General features: G+C 37.1%; 1 protein-coding gene across 2 annotated transcripts in view; it reads left to right on the forward strand.

Moving 5' to 3' along the window:
• NFXL1 (nuclear transcription factor, X-box binding like 1) overlaps positions 1 to 21687 on the forward strand; it is a 50069-nt gene that overhangs the window by 23832 nt on the left and 4550 nt on the right. Inside the window, exons 16-22 of one of the 2 annotated variants that reach the window (XM_075091568.1) lie at positions 1926 to 2066; positions 4262 to 4428; positions 5211 to 5280; positions 12676 to 12780; positions 14002 to 14088; positions 17524 to 17577; positions 19489 to 19711. In XM_075091568.1, coding sequence (XP_074947669.1) covers positions 1926 to 2066; positions 4262 to 4428; positions 5211 to 5280; positions 12676 to 12780; positions 14002 to 14088; positions 17524 to 17577; positions 19489 to 19638 — 774 coding nt within the window. In that variant the 3' untranslated portion in view covers positions 19639 to 19711. Of the gene's footprint in view, positions 1 to 1925; positions 2067 to 4261; positions 4429 to 5210; positions 5281 to 12675; positions 12781 to 14001; positions 14089 to 17523; positions 17578 to 19488; positions 19712 to 21687 lie in introns of those variants that run through there. The other variant, XM_075091567.1, reaches the window with a different exon arrangement.

Below are 21687 nucleotides of genomic sequence, written 5' to 3' on the forward strand. Positions count from 1 at the left end.
TCCAGCATCCTTTGACTATTTATGTTGCTACTGAAAGGAAGTTGTGACTCTGAGGAAGGAGGAGGGGGAGATGGAGGAGGATGAGGAGGGTCAGGATATTAGGAATGATAAAAGCTTTCATAATTGGTGTGTGCTCACTGGGTGTAGCATTCTGTGCTTCAGACCCTCTTTTTATTAGGCCTATTGCTGGCTTTTGGTCAACAGAAACATAAGCCATCAGAGACTGAGTTGTAGGATGTTTACAGGGAGGTGTATGAACCAGGTCAGACTACTTGCTATGGTTGTATTAGTGCATTAGCCTGTGTAATGAGCTTCAGCTCTCATATAGGGAAGGGAGAGTACTTGGACATGATCGCCTCAAGGTTTTTTCCTGTGTATTACATGCTTGATGTTCAGCCTGCCTTGCAGACTCCTCTTTCACAGAGTCTCTGTGAGTCAGGACGAGAAGAGGAGTTCAGAAGTCTTGTGAATGAATTGCATTTTGCAGTGACTTGATGTGGAGTACAGTCTTTTTGGGTGAAGCCCGGAAAACATTTCTGTGGGCAAGTGGATTCAAATCCTACTTTATATATTTTTTGCTTTAGGATTGAGGGAAATCAACATGGACAGTGCTGAAGGGAGAATGTCCCTTGCTCAGCCCTGTGGGGGACCATCCTCCACTCCCTTGTTTCAGTTCCAGTGCTCACCTGGTTGTGTTGTGAATCAGTTTGCAAACCTAGCAAAAGACAAGGAACTTTTTTCTATTAATTCCCTTTCTTCCATTTTGATTAGTTGAATTGTCTTGCTCTAAAGAGAGATGTCTGGTAGGACTTGTTCAAAGTAAGTGGTTGGAGTGTGCAATTAGGATTGTAGAGTTGCAAGAGAGAAAAGGAAGGTGTACAGTGCAAAGCTGTTCAGTCAACTTAAGCCGTAACAAAAAATCACACAGTTCAGTCAAAGTGAGTTATGTCACATTAGCCTATTGTGTAATAACGTCACAAATAGTTTCTGTTTTTCTCTGTGAAATGATCATGATATTAAGAAAAAAAACAATTTTTTTGACAGCATCACAGAAACTAATTTTTTTTTCATGTGAATATTATATAATGGTTGGAAAATGGGAACAGTGAGTTTCCTCTAATACTGGTGATATGGAGGAACTTGTACTATTCAACATTAGGAAAGTAACCTAGTTAACCAAGTTAGGAGTTTACACCCATTTCAGTACCAATGAAGATTATAGGCTTCTAAGTAGGTGCTCTGAGCAGTACTACAAAAATCTGTTAGCTGGAGTGTTAACCTCAAGTTAGAAAGTACAAATATATCATAAGATATTAAAATCTTAGACCTGTCAGAGTCCGTCTTTCTTTCCCTTCCCACTCCTGGGAGTTATATTTGATATAGTCAGTATTTGGTTTTTAGAATTTCTGTGGCTTGCAGGTTGTTTTCTGTTTGTAGAATTGTAAAATGGTTTGGATTTATGATGACCATAACACAATTAGCTCTGTGAAGGCAAACTCTAATGTGTTTTCTGCAATAACTGTAAAGTAGTTTAGGAACCTTTAATGGAAGGCACAAGTATAATTCAGAAAGAAGAAATAAATCACACTAAAAGATTTGAGAATGTAATAGTCTTTAAAAAAGAGAAGGAAACTCTTGCAAAAGTTACAGTTGTTCGTTTTTTTAATTAATAAAGCAGGCTTTTTTACCTGGTATACTCAGTGTAAAACAAATGTGTGTGGTTATGTTGGACTGGGAACCTAAAGTCTATTAAAAAAAAGGTCAAATAGACATTGTGCTTCTTTTCTTCTTTTAACAAATATACTCAAGAACCAAATTTCTCTCTGTGTGTATATATGTATCACACACAGCACACCTGTGCAATGTGTGTATGTATACGCTATCTGTGTGTTTATATGTATAATTTTTTTTCTTAAAACTTCTAGGTTAGTCCATTACCATGTCACTCTGCAAAACCCTACTCATGTAAAAGATTTTGTGGGCGGCTTCTTGACTGTCAGAATCACACCTGTATGAAAGAATGTCATCACATTACTAAATTAAACAGTAGTGCGGATGGAAAGAAGGTAAGTTGATTTCCATTTTGCTTTGATTTTGTGTATTTTATACATTGTCTTCAGTTTTAACTCGAAAATAACAAATTTGCAGCTGGAAGACATGGGATTTATTCCAAATTCCACTGGGAGACTTGCATGTGGTCTGTGCCCCTTGACGCTAGTTACATTTAGCTAGTCCATACTTCTTTAGACTAAAAAACTGAGACAATAGTGCGTATTTTGCAAATGCTACACTTTTTTGGTTTACGTTAACATATATTACTTTGTTTTCATCATAACCTTGTTTAATGTCCTTGACAAGTCTCTTCTAAAGTCAATTTCGGTAACTGTCAAGATCAAGTGACCTACTGATAATCTCTATATACAAATGCACTTGCAGTCTGCCGGGGAAACTACTGAGGAGAGCTGTAAATGAGGAGGCTAGCAAATCTTTAGGAAGGAGTGCTGGAAATGTTGCAGAATAGGTGAAGACTTCTTAAAGCACTGGGGTGATCTATTCGTGTCTATCAGCGTCTACTAGAAACTGTCACTTTTCCATTAAGTAGCTGTAGGTGTTAGTTGCTGAAGATAATATGAAACAAAGGTAAAATAAGTACAAAGCTGAAGATTGTTCTAGTTTTGAGCAGTCAAAAGCACATAGCTTGTGGTTTGAGGGAGTAATGATTTTAAAGTTTTTAAAGAATTACTGTAGAAGAAGTTGCAACATGGGCTCTGGGCATTTAGAAAACAGCAAGCATTCAGTTGGGTACAAAACATAAATGTAACCTGCAGCAATAGAGTGACATCAGTAAATAGTGAGAGTGACGGTTGTTTAAGCATCTCCAGTTATGACTATAAGAGGCTGTGTGCCTACTCCTTCAGTTAAATCAATTAAAATGTGACTGGGTCAGGATTATTCCTAGCTCCATTTTCAATGAGACAATACATCATCGGAAAACGAGAGTCTATGTACATCTGAAGTACGGGTAAATCTCATTTCTCAATTTTCTTTGAGTTTTTATAAATTCAAGTTGGTTTTGACCTTTAGAGCTTTTGTTCTGTTGTTTTGATAGACTAAATTGCAGGTGTAGTCAGAAAAGGGCTGATTAAATTTCCTGCTTACATGTCTGAGTAATGATATTTTTTTTTTTCTGTCTGGAATTTAGGTTTGTTCTGCATGTTGTGTTAGAAAATGTTGCAGAAAGGCCAGCTGTTTGCTTTTACTTGCTGTTAAATTTTATATCTCTGTTTTCTAAAGGCTTTCAGTTGCTCGTGTCTTTCTTAGATGTGAATTTTTGGGGGTTAGGTTTTGTAAATAACTATTGTATAAAAACTTAAATCCTAATGCCCTGATTTTGAACAGAAGAAAGTGAAATATTGGCATGGAATTAGTCCTCTTTGGGGAAGCATTATGTAGCTTTATTCTTGGATAAATTGGCTTTACTTTGACTGACTTCTGTGAAACTGTGCATTCAAATGTGATGGTGGGCCTTAAATACTATGCTGTGTAGGTTCAGTTGATAAATCATGTCAATCTATCTGTGTGTATTTGATTGCAGACTAGGGTTCTGGATGAGTTAAGATAAGAATATGAATAGAAATGGAGCTTAATTTACTGTGCTGATGTTGACTGCATCACTTGGAATGAGAATAACACCACAGCTCTTGTAGACTTTGTGTAATATATATATATGGAGCAGAAGCAACACCTCAGCACCTCCCAGCATATACCTAAGCTAATACTTTTTGGAAGATTATACAAACTATCATGTGTAGGGAAACGGAATGACGAAGTTTGCTTCTTAAAACCAAGCAAACAAACCTCCCCGCCCCTGTATTACAGAGCAGTATGTTATGACTATTTCAATAACATGGTGGGTGGGAAAAGTTTAGTTCTGAATATGAAATTACTTATTTTTCTAACAGTTTTCCATAGAGAATTAACAGGCTTAATGGCAGTTTCCCAAAGCACTAATATTAAAAGGTCCTTTTATGGCCAGGAGGCAGACTAGAACTCTGTCTCTTTGACTGACAAACACTGGCATTTCTGCTTTTCTTTTAAAAGCATATTTTAATAATTATTTTTGCTTGAGGGATATCTCACTGAATAGCTGGATTCCCTAGCAAAACCACCCCAACTCTTTGTTCTATGTAAAAGCTTGTTAATCGCATCTAGCAAGCAAATGTTTGGCACTCTCTTTAGTACCTTGTTTTTATTTTATTAGGCAGATCTAGAATGTTCGCAGTGTGAAGAGGAGTGTACCAAGCCCCGGCCATCTGGCTGTCCTCACCGATGTGTTTTGCCCTGTCATCCTGGGGATTGCCCATCATGTCTCCAGATGCTTAAAATAAAGTGTCACTGCAAACTCTCAATACTGTACATTGAATGCTTGTAAGTGTCAGAACTGAACCCAATTTTCATTTGAATGCTACTAACTGGAAACCATTTGAAATGTCTTGGATGGGAGCTACTCTTATGGCAAGTTATGAAATGTCCCTTGAAGGTTATAATTTGTAATATAATGGTGGTTTTGCCAGTGTTTTATATGGTATTACTGCTAGGACTATAAATATATGAAGTCTCGTGAGCAGAATTGGGTTTTAATAATATTTTTATAATACAGTAATATTTTGAATTATGCACATATTTAGTAATCTACATAATATTTTATCTATATGTGGTTCTTTTACGGTAGGTAAAGAATTTTATAACAAGATTTAGAATTAATGTAGTTAGTGTAAGAGGTCTTTACAACTAATGTCCTTCAAACCCTTGCTGTTTTAATTGTAGAACTTATTAGTAAACATTTGTACTCCTTTTTAATCATTTGTGCGTATGTGGATAGAGGGTAAGCTAGGCTTTACTTAATATAAGACGAGACTTGTGGATTTAAGCATTATCCTCTGTGCCTTGCTCTGAAAATATTCCTCCAGTGTGTGTATGTTCTTCCTTTTGTGTTTTCTATAAATTACCTCAAATCCTCCAAATTTATGTGGGGTTGGGTTTTTTTTTTTTTTCTGTAAAATAGTGTAGTTTATATTAGTCCCACAGGATGTGGACAAATTAGCCCATTTTTCTTTACAGTGAGATATACTGAAATTATACACCTAATTGTATTGACTTCTGTTGGTTTTAATTTGGAATTTATCACAAATACATCTTTTCTCTTACAGAAAACTAACACGTGCTGATTTAAAAGAAAAGGAGCTTCTTATTTCCTGCAAAAATCAGTGTCCAAAAGAGGTAAGCCATGTTCAGAAACATGTGATTTGATGGATGTGTGGAATTTTGTGGATTTTACTTTTTGGAAGGTTTTTGATACAGTTTCGTAGGCCAAGCAAACTAAAGGAACTTAGTCTAAATGAATGTGGTAAATGATAGATGCAAAGGTGGTTAGTGAACTGTACTCAGAGGACAGTTATTAATGTCTTGCTGTCAAATTGGAAGGTTATGTTGAAGGGTCAGAGATTTGTCTCCAAGACATTAATAGCTTGAATGTTTAAGCATGCCAATGACGTTGAATGTGGAAGAGTGTGCCTCCTAATGTGGCTAAAAACTGGTCTCGAATGTATATATCCAAAATAATGGGATGCTGTTTGATGAGGAAAAATCCTGAGAATTGTGCTGGCGATTTTTCTTGTCTAAGTGCAAGTCTAGTTATCCCTGTCTGTGCAACAGTTCTGGGTGTGGGGGGAAAAGGATTTTATACTTAACTAGTGAGGCGAGTTAGTAATGCCCTGCTGCACTGGTGAAATACATGTTAAGTAGTGTGAAGTAGAAGACAAGCCAGTTAATCTTTCTTCTGTAGCTGGGTATATCTAAAGGGTTCCTGTAAAGAAGAGAATAACCTTATTGCATGATACTTAGACCTCGGACTGGTGTATATAGGCATTAGTAAGGAACATTCATGTTAAATACTACTTTTGAGTAGTAAAGCTTGCGGAGCAGGGGAAGAACTGGTTGGAGAAGCTACCAAATTTTCATCAGTAACAGTTTAGACGTGTATCAGGATTTGTCCAGTTGTGGATAGTACTGCTGTAAGACATGAGGGATAGGCCAAATTACTTCTTCTGTGTCCCTCCCAGTGCTGTTATTATGTGACGGTTGTGTGCTTTGAGAAATCCGTGCATTACTTATTATTGTATCTTTGTTCTTTTGTTGTGATGAGAGTGACAGCTCTTTCTTCACTTCATTCTCCACTGTATAGTTAGAAAATTTATGAATTGGAAAACAGGAATAGTCAGGAATATTTTTGAAAGTGTTTCCACTGCTAAATTCTCCAGAATTTCTGATAAATTCTCCTTCCCTGCAATAAAAATGTATATACTAAAGAAAATATTTTGTCCCATAGTTGCTTATGATTTTGTTGTTCTGGTTTGGCCTTTTACTGTGTAGCTGAGTCTGTCTCATGCAATATTTAGCTGGCACTAATAAATAATCTGATTCAACTGCTTCGCCGATTCCCACTCAGTTCCCTTATGCTGGTTTACCGATGATGTCCTCTAGTCTGAGATTTCTGTCATCTTACCTCCTAATAAATGTAGGTTCAGAACCATTCTTTTGCTTCATTGTTTTCCAGTACTAGAAGCATTAAATTTGAGTCCTTGCCTTCATTAGAAAACTTGTTTTGGTTTTGAGTAAATGCAAAAAAATCACAGTATTCCTGCTGTTTCCCAACAGCCTCTGTTCCTCTGTTTTTCAGACAAGATCGTGTTAACCCCAACAGGAAGGCTGTCCTGTGTGCCTACTTGTATCTTCTGCTTTTTGCCCTTGTAGATGCCTTTCTGGTGTATTTTTTTCTGTAAATGAATGTGCCTGTCACAATTTTCTCATCTGGATGTCTGAAAGCTCTCTTCCTGGCTGGGGAACACTTTTGGATATTATTTCATTGTCCATTTACCTCTTAATTTTGTCCTTTCATTTCCCTCTCTTATTTTGGTTTTATTTGCTCCAAGACTTCCTCCTCTTTATTTTCAAGAGTGCTTATAATCTCTTAACATGAACTATGTGTTCCTGTACTTCAGCTTCTCTTCAAAGATTTCCCCCCCCCATATCTCATTTTTGACTTTGATTAATGTAACTGTTGTGATTTTTCTGGACATATTCCCAAGACTCAGTCTGGGATTTAAAATCCATCTAGTAGTGGTCCTGAATTCTAGCTTGCAGTTCAGAATTGCCTTGTTCCACAGATGATGCATTTTTTTACTTAATTCAGTGGGATACAAGAGAAAGTTTAGGACAAGAGAGTCCACTTTAGTTTTTTAATGCTTTTATTTAATTCTAAAATTCTCATTCCTTAGATGCCTAGAAAAATAAGGTTTTATGCAGCTTCTGGTATCCAGAGAATCTTTTTAGTGTAATTCATGATGTAAAATGCATGCTTCTTCCTTCCTCTGATTCTAGCTCTAGCTTTTATTGGCTTTCATGAAACATAAAAGTATTCGTACAGTCCTGCTTCGGGTACTTCATAGCTTTGTGTTACAGCTCATCTGTTTTCCTCAGATCCTATTTTGGTAAATTCATATGTACTGCATGGGTGGTTTACCTTTTTTTCTGTCTAAAAATTTGTTCCCATTTCTCTAAATATTAAACAGTGCTAGGGATATTTTGTCTGGTTTATAAGTATACAGTACTTGTCTGCAATTTCGGGAAAATTATCTAGCTGTATCATAATACAAATTGTACTGATAGTTCTCTTTTAAAGGAGTCATTGATAAACACAATTTGAAGGAGCAGCCTTAACAGACATCACCCTGCCACTGCCACCACTGCCGCCTTCCCCTCCCTTCCCGCAAATATAGATCAAGCCCATTGAGGGGACCTCATGATAAGAACTTACAAAAAACTTGGGCAAAACATAAGTGTTCTAAATTCAGTAGTCTTATCCATCTTAAAGTTTACAAATTAAATACGTGTGCTCAAAACTAAATCGGAAATGTTTTGTGTGTAGTCCTGACAGCCTCGTGTAAATTTCAAATTAGTGTTTTATGAGAATTTTCTTATTTGATGTCAGAAGCTGACCTTGGGTGATTAGCAGAGCTCAGTGAGGTTGCTGTTTGCTGAAAATCAGTATGCACTGTGACTCCACCAAGCTTAGCATAGTGCAACTTAGGTTCAACCCAATACAGTATTTTACTGAAGTCTTAGTTTTGAGATGTTCTTCTTCTTGTTTAATGGAAATTGTGGTAGACAGTATGCTGCCATCTTTGAATTACAGGTCGCATGGTACATCTGGGGATTATGAAAATCAATTATATTGTGCGGTGCCTTGAAAAAATACAACAGGAACTTGAAAGTCTTGAAAGGTTTCATGCTTTTGTTTTGGCAATGGCAGTATAAAACTACAAAAATTACTTCTAGTATCGTACGGTACAGCTCACATTTCCTTTCTGCTTTAGGGAAAAGCAAAGTCTTTGATATTGCCACAGCTGTTAGATGAGACGCTTTAATTAAAAAGTTCTTTCTCTTGTTTGGTAGCAATAAAAAAATATCCTGTTGAAGGAAATTTAACTTTTTTAAATCAGGAGTGATTAAATTCTTATGATCATGTTTGCAGATGTTTTGGGGCAATTCTTACATAGAAGTTTTAATAGTCCATCAGTTTTCATCATTTATCTATTCAAATCAGTATTTGTGGATCTGTGTTTAATATTTTTTTCTGTGTAATTGCTATTTTTTGATAAAATAACTGTACTTTGTACTTTTATTGTGTAGTCTGCTACTGTCTTGATGTGAAATATGGGACCCCATTGTGATAAATTTATTTTAACATGATAGTGCAGTAGAGACAATGTCATACATATTAAGAGTATGCTTATCTTTTTTATATAAATGAAATAAATTTTATTTCCAGAATGCTTAATCAAATATTGTAAACACACCTTGAAAATATGCATGGGTTACAAAAATTTAATTTTAAAAGGTCAATGCACAGCTTTGGTCCCATAATGAGAGGATTTTCCTCAATGCCTGGCTTAAGCAGTGGAGGTTTTCATAAGATCTCTGGAAGCAGAGCCGCCTTTTAAACTGAAGAGTCTATCCATTTGTCTGGAAGTGATAAACTTATCTTTTGTACTTAGCTTCTGGGATTGCTGCTCAAAAATGTTGTTTTCTTTATTAATAGCTTATTTTCTTTATTATCAGGTGTGTATTAACAGGTTGTGTTTGTTACTTCTGGTGGAGATCAGTTAAGCCTCCATAAATGTTGATGGGTTTTATCATCATCAGACATAATATTAAGATTTAAATGCATTGCTTATGGGGAAAATACTTGCAGGATTTTTATTTTGTTTTGTTTTTAGAGCTGTGGATTAAATCTCTTTTAAAGACCTTGCCATGTCAAACGTAAAGCCTGTTCATTTTGGCCTTTAGTCGATGGGCTATTGACAAGTATCATGAAGATCTGAAGGGGCACATGCAGTTCAGCATGGACACTTAAAAACGAGGAAAGAAAAAAAAAAATCCTTTTCCACTACATTATTTATCCAGCAGAAGCAGCAGTAGGATTGCTTTTGTTTTCTGAGATCATGAGGAAATGTTGTTTTGACACTCATTTCACTGCTCCTCTTGATTTTTATTTTTTTTAATGTTTGTTTTGCATTGGAGGGAGTAAAAAGAAAGTTACACTGCCAGCTTCATTCTTGTCCTGCATGCCTGTGGCTGTGAGCTGTGTAGCTCTATGCAGAGAGCTAAATGTGTAGATTTGGGTTTCAGTATTGGTTTAAACATGCAGTTCAATTAAATTAATTAAATATACAGTTGGACTTGATGATCCTAGAGGTCTCTTCCAACCTGAATGATTCTGTGATCCTATAATAATGATTCTATACTTCTGTGCTATGCAAATTTTGGTCTAATGGTGTGCAATGTAAGTATTTTATTGCAGTAGCACCTGGAGGTTGAGTTGGGGGCTACTGTCTTGAATTTGCAGCTCTGACACGCCACTTTTATGAGACGCTTTGTTTGGGCTTAGGCACTACTAATGGAAGTGTGCCTAATTAGTATGGAAGAGTAAGCTGGAAGTAATAGTTCTAGTCATGGATTGTTTGGGCCTGCACAGGATGACTTGCAGGTGAGACTAGATTGTGTATGATGCTCTTGGGTAGGGAGCCAGGAGAAGGACCCCCTTATTGCGCAGAGGTCACACAGTAGCAAATTGGTTTTGCAAAGACTGTGGACACTGGTGAGCCGCCTCAGCTGTTAGATCCCATGGTCCCGGCTGTAGTCTGACCTCAGTAGCGTACAAGGCTTAAAGACAAGTTTCTCCCCATATCTTTTCAAAATGAGGCAAAATGCAAGATAGATTGGCTGATGATCAGTTGTGCCTGAACAAACCTAAATTCCTCTTTGACAAGATGACCAATTTTTTTTTCCTCCTCCAGATAATGCAAATAGCAGAGCTATTGAGTCAATGCCACTTAGTGAATAGCTAGTTCAGATATAGAGGAGGGTTAATACAAGGGTGAGGGTGGGCTAAAGGAAACAACTGCTTTATTTGTTAAAACAAACACTTCCAAGAAAACCCGGAACAACGGCAAAAGTAAATGAAAAGTTGGAGCAAGAGATGTTAACAATAATGACTGGATTGACGCCTGACCCTGCATTGTTTTCAGTAATGACCTTGGCACCAAAAAACATTGGAATTTTCCGGTGAAAACTTGTGGAGTGTTGTCAGTACATAACAACTGAGGAAATGCATCTGCAGAATGTATGTATTTGGGACATGTTATTAGATACTGAAAAAAGCAGTAAGACCATGTGTGTCAAGTCTAATAACAAGCTCCCAGGAAACAACAGAAATTCTTATTGTCACAGCATGATTAGCTGGAGAGAAATGCAACTGAGAGCTGAAGATGTATTGGGGAAGATTGTACAATGCCTTAATTTCACCTTATTCTTAATAGACTAAGTCCTTCCTATGGAGATGTCGTTTAGAATGTTACATGCAGTTCTAGCTACTATATTCAAGAAACACTGTTTTAAGCTGGTTGAAATTTAATGAAGCAATACTATGGGAATAAAAAGCCTTGTATGAAAGGACAGTAGAGAAATATTCCAATGTGAGAAGAAGAACTAAGGGGTTTAGACTGGCTACAATAAATGTAGGAAATTCAAAAAAAGCTCTTGCATCTTGCAGGGAGCTCGTGGAACAGCCTCCTTAGCGCAACAGTAGAAAGGGAGCAGAATGGGAGACTGTTTTCGTGGTAAGGCTTCACACAGTCCTAGAGGGATCATAGGAGGTGCCTGCCTTTAGGAGGACTGGACTTTAGGACTGAACATGATGACTTAGATGTTCCTTCTAATCCTGTGTGAAATGTGCTGAAATAGTGACTAAAAAAATTGAGCCTAAACTGCAGTGTAATAATTGCTTGTAACTGGCATGGGCATAAAAATTTATGTGTCTTCCATAATTTTTAATCAGAAAATGTTGCATTCTGTTTAGGTATGTGTTTCATGATACTAACTCAGAGGTTCAGCCAGTTCCAATGGACTTCTAAGAATCCAAATTTACTAATCAACAAGAAGTATATACACCTGGGTTTTATAATGATCTTACATAGTATTCCCATTCTTGTGGATGAACTGCTGTATTATGTATACATTTTAATAACTGTGAAAAGATTTATCTTAAAATTGTGTGGCTTAGAGCATTTTCCAAGTTGTGTTAATCCCTTGATGGCAGTGAAGAGGTGAAATTTCACCTTTAAGAAAGGGCACTATCCAATGCCATTTAAAATAGTTAGGGGATTTAAATCTACCTCTATAAATAAATTGATTGGATGTCTTACATGAGATTCCACCTTCAGTTATTAACAGTATTGGGTTATGTAATTGAAATGAAAAATGGCTATTGTGATGATTTCTTATGGGCATGTGTATGGGCAAGGTATATTTTCAGTGAAGTTCTTAACAGAAAGGAGAAAATTTTATCTAGTATAATGCAGGGAGCACTGCTACACTCCTTACAGTCAGCATATTTAAATTAGTATCTCAGTTCTTAGCACATTAATTGAACGATAATATTTTCATTATAGATGTTAAAAATTGCAGTGGCAGTAAAAAAAGTCTCTCTCTCACAGATATCAGAAAAGGGATAATCTGCCAAATGCAGAAATTCAGGATATTGTGAAATGATTTTGTACACGAGAAGAATATTGGTGACCTGCATTTGACTTTTGCCTAGTTCAGAAGATTCTCGCATGCAAAATTTTCTTTTGTGGTATTATTGCTTCTGATTCTCCCCTCTTTCTTTTGTTGTCTCTGAGCTACAATTTGCTACAGTACACTTAATTTCAGTTTTGAGTTTCTTTTTACCTTATCTACTCATATTCCCCCCAAAATACAGATAGCTAGGCTATCTATTGCTGTGGAGATAACTATTTTTGAAATATTTGAAAGGAGAAATTGTTTTTTAACCAAGCTGTACTAGGAAAAGATAAATTGTTCTACATGAACTGAAATAGAGTAAATAACAAGTAAACATTTGCTCAAAAAAAAAAAAAGAAGAAAATTTCACAAGTGGAAAAACTGATAAGCTAAATGAGTTTTCTGTTAAGCTGCTATGTCTGAAATAAAAACAGTTCATTCTTTGTAATTTTACAATCATTTATTTTTGTTTGTGTGTTTTGTTCTTCATAGCTGCCCTGTGGTCACCGGTGTAAAGAGATCTGCCATTCAGGTAGCTGTCCTCTGAACTGCAGCCAGAAGGTTAAACTCCGATGTGTCTGTAAGAGACTGAAAAAGGTAAATTAGTAAGTTACAGTTCTGAGAACAATGTATTTTCTTCATATGTTCCTAGGCTCGTATGGATGGATTGTCTCTGGTGCAGATTAGAATAGGTCCAGTTACTCTAGTAGAGCTATAACAGTTCACATCAGCTGAAGATCTGGGCTGCAATACCAGAAGATTCACTGGAGACTATAAAAATCCTGTTAGTGCTAAAATATGTTAGCTGCCTGACTTAAAATAGCTTTATCTTCAAGCACACTTCAATTTTTGTAGCTCCATTGCGAGAATAGTCAGATGACCTAGAGTGATTTGAGAAATAAAAAAACCACCACATTTTTCTGATGATATTGGGAAAGTTTATCATTACATAAATTGGAACAAGCACAGATGTTGTGAATCCTTAACTAATGTAATCAGTTGTGGTTCTCTGCAAACTTAAAAGCAAAGACAGGCATCAGCATCCTTAGCTTCTAACAAAGATAAGGGACAAAGTAATGTAACAAGTTTATCATAGCTCTAAAGTATTATTGGGGGAAGAACAGAAATTGATGTGAAGTCTTAGCAAATAATAATGACTTGATGAAAAAATAATTATCTGGCTTAATTAAAAGGTGCTTAAATGATTTCTCTGGACCAAGTTGACTTCTGAGACTTCCAAACAGGCTGCAATTCCCCAGAGTTTGCAGCTTCTCCAAGAAATGTCTTGTGCAACCTGAAGTCTTGCAGGTGGGGGCTTCAGCCGGAGAAAGGATGACATGTACAGAACAAGTGCTTCAAACTGAGCTTTTTTTTTTTTGTCCTTTGTCTTAGAGGGAGGGGAGGAACACTGAGTGAGAATTTATTTTCCTCATGACCAGATCTTGCCCTGTAATCTCAGCCAGTTAAGAGAACATATTTGAAATTAATGAGGCTCTGAATGCTAGCTCTTTCTGCCAGAATTCAGTTTATCTTACTTTGTCTTAGGCAAACAAGTGAGAAAAGAGAAGAAAGGAGAAATTAAACTGGACTATTTGATTTGATCTTGCTTTCAACTTGTCCTTTTCTCTTTTCCTTCTTTCTGAATAAGCTAATTTATACAGAATTACAGGTTCAAATAACACTTAATCATTAGCTTTATTTTCTGTGTAACCTATGTTTTACTAAAGAATGTTCTATAATTTTCATAAAGAATGGACATTGTAACTAAAATTTTCTATAGGGAAACGATTATAAAAAGACTCAAATTATACTTAACAGGAAATACAGTGCAGCAAGCTACAAGAAGGCCAAGTTTCACTGGAATGCGATGCATTATGCAAGGAAATGAAACGGAAAGCAGCTGAGGTAATGTATCCGTTGCAGCTATAATTTCTTCTCAGTGCTTCACGAAAAGTGGGGAAAAAATGAACGCAGAATTATTTTTTTCATGGCAATACTAGCAAAAAGAATACAGCATAAATAGATGTGCTGTTTAATAGTGGCTACTTTTCAGACTTGCATTTGGCTTAATAGGGAGAATTACAATGTTTGTAGACAGTGTTAATTAACTCAGTGAAATACTAAGTTCAAACAACATTATTTTCCTTTTTTTTTTTAATTTGTTAGAACTGGTTCTTTCCTCTTCCGCAGAGAACAAGCGATGATCAGTGATGATAAAAATAATCGCTGATGATCAGTGCTGTAGGATTAGGGCCAGGTCACTTCACATGGCGTTGTTAGATCTGCTTTTTCCTGTGAAAGTTGCAGCCGTTGAATGCTCAACTTGTCCAGCATGAGGAGTGTAATCCTGCCACACTGTATTAGTTACCCTGTACCAGAAGAATGCAGAGTTTTCAGCAATTGCAGTATACTTTTTAGCCTGCTGTAAATACGACTTCTCCCTAGTTCTGCCCTTTTGTGAAGTAAAGAAATTGCTGCATGCAGTCGCCCAGAGAGACAGAATATCAGCCTTGCTCTTACAAGCCTTTTATAAAATATGAACAAAAAGATTTGGTGTGTAACTTGCTTGGTTTTTATCAAGTAAGCGTTAGATGTAATAAATGTACAACCCAAAAACTCAATGGATAAAGCTGACTCTTTTCAGCTTCTGTTCAGACTTTCAGGACTGACTGGCAAGTTCTAACAAGTACCACATAGTTCAAATCCTGCAAGTTTGCAAGCAGGTCAAGTGCTAAGACTCTTCAGATGTGCCTTTAGAAAATCCCAACCATAACAAACAGCTCCAGTAAGAGCGTGCAGGTAAGTTCATAGGACATGAAGTGCACTAAAGCAAGGTGAATTCACAAGAGCCTGCATGACCTGGGGCACGGCAGCATGTCTCAGTGTGGTGCAGTGCAGTGTCAGCTGCTGTTTTACTTCAGCAGATACTAGTTCCTGTTTCTCACCCCTGATATTGTAATCCACAGGAAGGAAAGGTTTAATTCAGTGAGCAAATGACTACAAGTTTCTACTATAAGCAATGCCGCAGGCATATACTGTCTGGCATAACCTAGCTGTGTGTACCTTCCTCACAGAAGAACATGGATTTATTTGTTTTGGTTTTTTTATAAGAAGCTATGAAGTTCTATTTAAACTCTTACTAGCTGCCTCTTTATAGCCTGTGTTGACTTGCAAATGACGTACTAGAATGCTCCCCTATCATATGGGCTTGACAAAAGTACTTTATTATGTCATTACTGTTTAATGTGTCAAGACTGGAAAAAGTCTGTTAAAAACAGCAGACATTTACAAAGATAATTTAGTTTGCACAGTTGCAAAATAACCATCAATTTCAAAAAACAAAGGATGTTAACTCTTAATAAAACTCTTCATGTATGGCACCTAGTGAGTATGCACGTCTGAGGAATTGTCTCTACTGTACACTTTATTAAATAAATAGTTCTAGAAATGTTTTTCCATATTGTCATTGTAATGGTTAATCTTCCCTCTACCTATGTATATTATACCTGTGTATCTTACACCAATATGACCACGCCAGTGTAAAAAGCAGCTCTTCTGTTACTTTTTTCCCACATTTGTGGGTCACTTTTTCTTTTGGAGCTGGAGTTCTGCCGTTAGATGGCAGTGAAATACCAGGAGGCTGGTTGTGCAATTTTTTTCCACACCAGACTGCGATTTCAAACGTGCTTGGCTGAAAATGTTTTCTATACACTTCTTTAAAGATAGACTCTGCCATTGTGTCTCAATTAATTAAATTCTCAGTAATAGTTTTATTTGATATACAGTTTAGCAATTTAAAAAATTGTCTGAAAACCTGCAAATAGGACTGTGCTATAGATTCTGTCCCCAGTGCACACTGTTTGAGCTACAGTGTGCAAAAGGATGGGCTGGTATGCTTTCTCCTTAGTCATCAAGAGCTCTTGAATTGCAAATTGTTTGGAACAAATTCCACCTGCGCATTCCATATTTAGTAAACTATTGTCACTGTTAGTATGGAAATCATCCAGTTAATAGAATCAAGGGTGTTTTACATTTCAAGTTATTAATCAGATTTTTACATCTAACTTTTCTAAGGTGGTGATTCAGTGGCAGCAATGCTAAAGGTCCAAGAAATGTGCACAAGAAGGCAGACACATACACTTCCCCAGTATACTCTTCCTGTTACTACTATTACTGTAGTGATCTCTGACTATGGGAATTTTAGAGATCGAGAGGGTGTCTTTCTGTTTAATGGTCTCTGTTGGATATATCTCCTGTTAGCATGCCTAATTGTCTTTCAGTCGACATAAACTTTTGGCATCTGTAAACATCCCGTCGCACTGAGTTTCTAAATTTAGCCAGATACTGTGTGGGAGTAGAATACTTCCCTCTCTTATAAGCCAGCCTCCTGGTAAGTTCATTTTATGCATTTGCTGTTGTATTATGAAAAATAATTATTGATCTTTTATGCTTATTTGGCATCTTTATGCTCTTGAGGATTTTGTGCCGTTAGTCACCTTATGAATCCTAGCTATGCATCTCTTTAGATGGAAGCCACTCCATCCTATTGTCTTTTGTGTATGTTCAGGCTTTACATTCTTTTGTTATTGCAGGACCAAAACTGAATGCAGGAGCTAAGATTCAAGTGCATCATGTGTTTACATATAGACATTTTTTCTGTACCGTTCTTTTCTGAATAATTTCGAGTATTTAATTTGCTTTCTTGAATGCTACAAAACACTTGTATAGAATTAGAAGTTGTAACTCCCATGACTTCTTTTCGTATGACTTTCTGATGATTAAAGTTACATTTGGTTTGTATTATACCAAGAGCTTTAAAGCAGTTTGGTTATGCGTTATCCGATACATGTCTTATTTGGTACAAATATAGAGGTTTCCTTTTGCTGTAGTAGTCAGTGAATACTTAAAGTACTTGGAAAGAAATCTGTGTGTGTAAATTATATACATGTATAGGAATTATCTGTATGTGTGCAGTGTACTGAATTAAAGATAAAGTTGCTGATAACTTAGAATAACTGTCTTTAGGGGTTTTCCTGGTTGTTAGTGAACAAACTATTCTTTTTAGGCTTTATATTTGATGGTTGAGCTTGTCAAGTTGAAGTCAGAACTTCAATTTATAGCCTTGTAGCATCAATTATATGTTCCATGTTTTCCAAATGTGAGATGACGCAGCTTTTTCCAAGAATATTTTGTAATCTGAATAAGTTAAGAGCTCACCTGATGGAGGTTTTGCTCACTTCTGCTGAGAGTACTATTCTATAGGAGTAGCTATGACTCTATAAGAAAACAGGTTTAGCTGCTGTTTACAACAGTTGCTTATCACTTTGTGTGTTTGGACAGATAAAAGAGGCAGAAGCCAAAGCTGCTATTGAAGAAGAGAAACGAAGACAACAGGTATCAACCTTTCTTCTTCCTCCCCCATTTCCTCCCCCATCTTGTTCTTGTTAGTAAATCATTTAGTTTACATGTAACGAAAGATGTATAGTTTGTGATGTGATATGCACAGTCACTCCTGTCCTGTTACCTTACTCTTAAGATGTCTGCTGTGAATGATTTACTATGGTTAAGAGCCCACATGTTTTCCCAAACAATTTTCATAATTTTATGCAAAATGATAATTAATCAGGTTAGTCTTGCATTACTCTGTGTATAATAGAGTTTATTTTTAAGATACTAAGTACTCTTGATTTTAATCAAACACTTTATAATGTGTAAACCCCACAGAATTGCTGAAGACGGAGGCACAGAAATTTAAATATTGGGTAAAGCTTCCCTTCTCCCTCTCGTCACAAAAGAATGAGGAAGCCTAAATGAGTCTTTGTCCTTCAAAGTCTCTGAGGAGGGGGGAAAAAGTGTATTTGCTGTAATTGCTGGTTTTGGTGAGCATACGTTGTCAGCATTGTAATCGAAGAAGCTTCTGTGCCAGCTGCCTGGAGACACTAATACTAATCGTCTTTCAGGCAATAACTGTAAGCTTGGCTGGCGGTGATGGCTAGGTCAGGTTTGTCATCTGGAGGCTACAGCCTTAATGCAGTCCTTCCAAACACTTCACGCGTGTATACCCATGCTGGAGCATTTGACACCAAATCGTATTCTAAGTCCAGTGCGTGCTTTGTGACCCTCCTTCTACTCAATTATCACAACTGTTATGCGTTAGGTTATACTTGTGTTTTCACCTGGATGTCATATTCTGTTTTTATTGGGGTGCACTGGCTCACCCCCTGCTTGAAAGGGGGCATGGGAGGCTTGCTCACAGGTCCTCTTGTACCATTCTCCATATCTCAGTAGGATAGACAGTTTCTCTGTGGGTCACAACTTCTGTTATGACAGTCTTCTACTTTGATTAATTGTCTAGAGACTTTATTAAAGCATTATAACTACCAACCAATGCTCTAGCAAGGCCTGCTTTTGTTTTTCAAAGGGGAGTGTGTCTACACATTGTGCAGGAAAACTGTGCAGTTATGTACCTGTTGTCCAGGGGACCAGGCACTGTTTTGTGATCATTTTGCAACGTTTATTGTGACATTCATGCCTCAGCTGTCTACAATATTGATCACATTCCCTCGTACAACTCATAGTTTGCTAATTCTTCCTGTTCATAGAATCATAGAATAGTTTGAGTTGGAAGGAGCCTTTGAAGGTCATCTAGTCCAATCCCCCTGCACTGAGCAGGGACACCTTCAACTAGATCAGGTTGCGCAGAGCCCCGTCCAACCTGGCCTTGAATATTTCCAGGGGTGGAGCATCTACCACGTCTCTGGGCAACCTGTTCCAGTGTTTCATCACCTTCACTGTAAAAAACTTTTTCCTTGTATCCAGTCTAAATCTACCCTCCTTCAGTTTAAAACCGTAGCCCCTTGTTCTGTCATTCTCTAAGTTGTTCTAATCGTTGTTCTCTAAGTTGACCTCGGAAGTGTTAGTTCTGGGACATAGGTCAGGAAGCGTAGCTTGCATGCAGATTCCTGAAACATTTTGTTAGGCAGAGGTAATCTAACTGATGGTTATGCAAGCTGCTGTACTGAAGTGTACTAATGGACATTTACACATGTAAAGAACATGCTTACAGTTTTAGAGCTTCAAATTCAAAGTTGCTGGTGTTTGTATTGCACTGATTGTGTTTTCATGCATTCCAGAAGGTATCCCAGTTACTAATGATTTCTGCCTCAAAATCACTTAACTTACAGTGCCTCTGGTAAAGGCACAGGAGTGACGCTCCTCTGAAGCTGTAGCAGATTCACTCCACCAGCACAGTGTGCAACATTATTTTTGTCTTGATTCTGCAGCAGTGATTGTTTCTCTCTGCAGTCACACCACCGTTGCGTTCTACTTGTACGTCCACTGAAGGCTCACAGTTACAGCCCAGCAGTACCTTGGAGCAAAATACAGCAACTGCTTCTGTGGACGTGTTTTGTGATGGATGCAGCTTCAGGGATAGAAGACTGCACCTATACATAATCAAGCCTATTGAAAGGTTAATTAAGAGTGGCCAATTATATAGCACAATAGCAAACGGCAGGACAGCAGTAAAAAAACAGGACAAAACCAATTAAAACAAATAGGACACAGTAATTAATAAATAGGCTCCAGAATTGCACACAAGTACTAACCTCAGGTATTGCAGCCTTTTATCTGAAATTGATTCCCCTCCAATTTGATCTCATAATCTGCCATCTGGTGATGCAGATTTGAGGACAAGCACTATCATAGGCTGCTGGGTCACATTAAGAGTATATCTTTCAGTATACTCCCTTCTGATATTGAGTATACTCCCTTCTGACAAAAGTTTGCATCTCGTACCACCCTCCTGATCTCATTAGCACAGTTTTATATAGACAGTCCATCTGTTAGTCACAGTTTCTTGAGACATGTTTTGATTAATACTTCATTAAATCCTTTATATACAAACTAGTTAGTGCTCTGGTAGGTCTGCACATTTATATTTTGGTGTTTGCTATATTTGGTAGCAGCTTCTGCTAATACCATTCACAGATGGAATCACTTGTTTCTTAGTGGAAGGAAGACAGCTTGGTTAGGCTTCTTGTCATGGCCTGAGCAGCCAAACTTTCCCTCTGCTTCTAATTCAGAGGCACCATGTGAGGCCAGGGTTTTCACAATTGGTAGAGGTGGAAAAAAGATCAGTGCTTCAATTATTTAACAATTCGGACCAAGCTTTCTCCCTGTCCCACTTGACTGTAAAAGATTTGGTTAAATTTTTGAGCTAAGTGGTAATAGTCAAGAGTTTCAGAAATTATAGTCAAGGTCCTAAACCTGAATTCTAATTTAATGAGTTGTGTGAAAGATTTTGTTTCCTTTCCTCTTAGAAAGAAAAATGTTTTAACAGCTCCTTAGAAGTTACAAAAGTCAAGAGCCTGCCACCCCCTCCCTGTAAAATACAAGACCTGCAATTTCAAGATACATGCTTTGTGTCTGTGTAGTCACTGTTATTTGCATTAATTTAACTACATTTTCCCGTGGGGCTGCTGCTCCTTCCAGCGCAGGAAGAATATAGAGAGTAACGCATGAAGGAGCCACATCCAGTACCCGAGCAACACCAAGTTAGACGTTATCTGACATCAAATTGTTTTGAGTATACAGTTTAAATAAATGCATTTTGTTTCACTTTTGATATGTCTGTACACAAAGAAGTGAGGTTCTTACTCTAAATAAAAAGCTTGAGCTTTAGCTTGAAAAATTAAGGTAGTTTGAAGACTGAGCACAACCATTGCTTTGTTTTTCAGAGCTCATTGAGGTGACACTTTGGGAATGATGACAGATACATAAAATCCGTAGGTAGCTTTTCAAGGATAGTGATGGCTTCTTTCTAGTATTCTCTGCCCACAAACCTTTCTTCATTCTGTGTTTTGCTTTTTTTAATGCCTTTATTTTTAGCTGGGTTTTTATAAAGATCGCTAGGAAAGCAGTTCAGTACCTGTTACATAATAGTTCGAGTCCTATATTTTAATTCAGATTACTGCAATTCACGAAGCACTCTGCTTTTAAAACTTACAGATCACAAGTATATAATAACTATAGAAGCCCCAAATTTTTTTTAGCTGCTCTGTAAAATGAAATACTGCCATGTTATATGTGAAACCTTAAGAACTCTGCAGTTGCCTCCAGATTTTGGATTTTGAAAAACTGTTTCATTAAAATACTTTGCTTTTCTAAAGGATGATTAGCTAGTTGAAAGTAATGTTGTTTCAAATGGCAGGCTGTGGGAACTTTGAACTTTTCTCCCATATCGTCAGAGAAGCGCCAATAATTTCTGCCTTTATTAGGTACAAAAGAATAGACATCAAAATGGGTCCCTTTCTCCCGCTAACAGTGGTATCTGGCACAAGAAGGGAAGTAAGATCTGCTTTGTGAAACTCTGACAAATACTCGCTGTCAGCAGAGGAAGACCAGACATCAGGCAATCTTGAGTTCCAAAGGAAAATTATATTTACTGGACTACTACTCTGCCCATTTCCCAAAACAGCCTTATTCTTGTTTCTTTAATGCACC

The sequence above is a fragment of the Phalacrocorax aristotelis genome, chromosome 4, assembly GCF_949628215.1.
Source record: "Phalacrocorax aristotelis chromosome 4, bGulAri2.1, whole genome shotgun sequence".
NCBI lineage: Eukaryota > Metazoa > Chordata > Aves > Suliformes > Phalacrocoracidae > Phalacrocorax > Phalacrocorax aristotelis.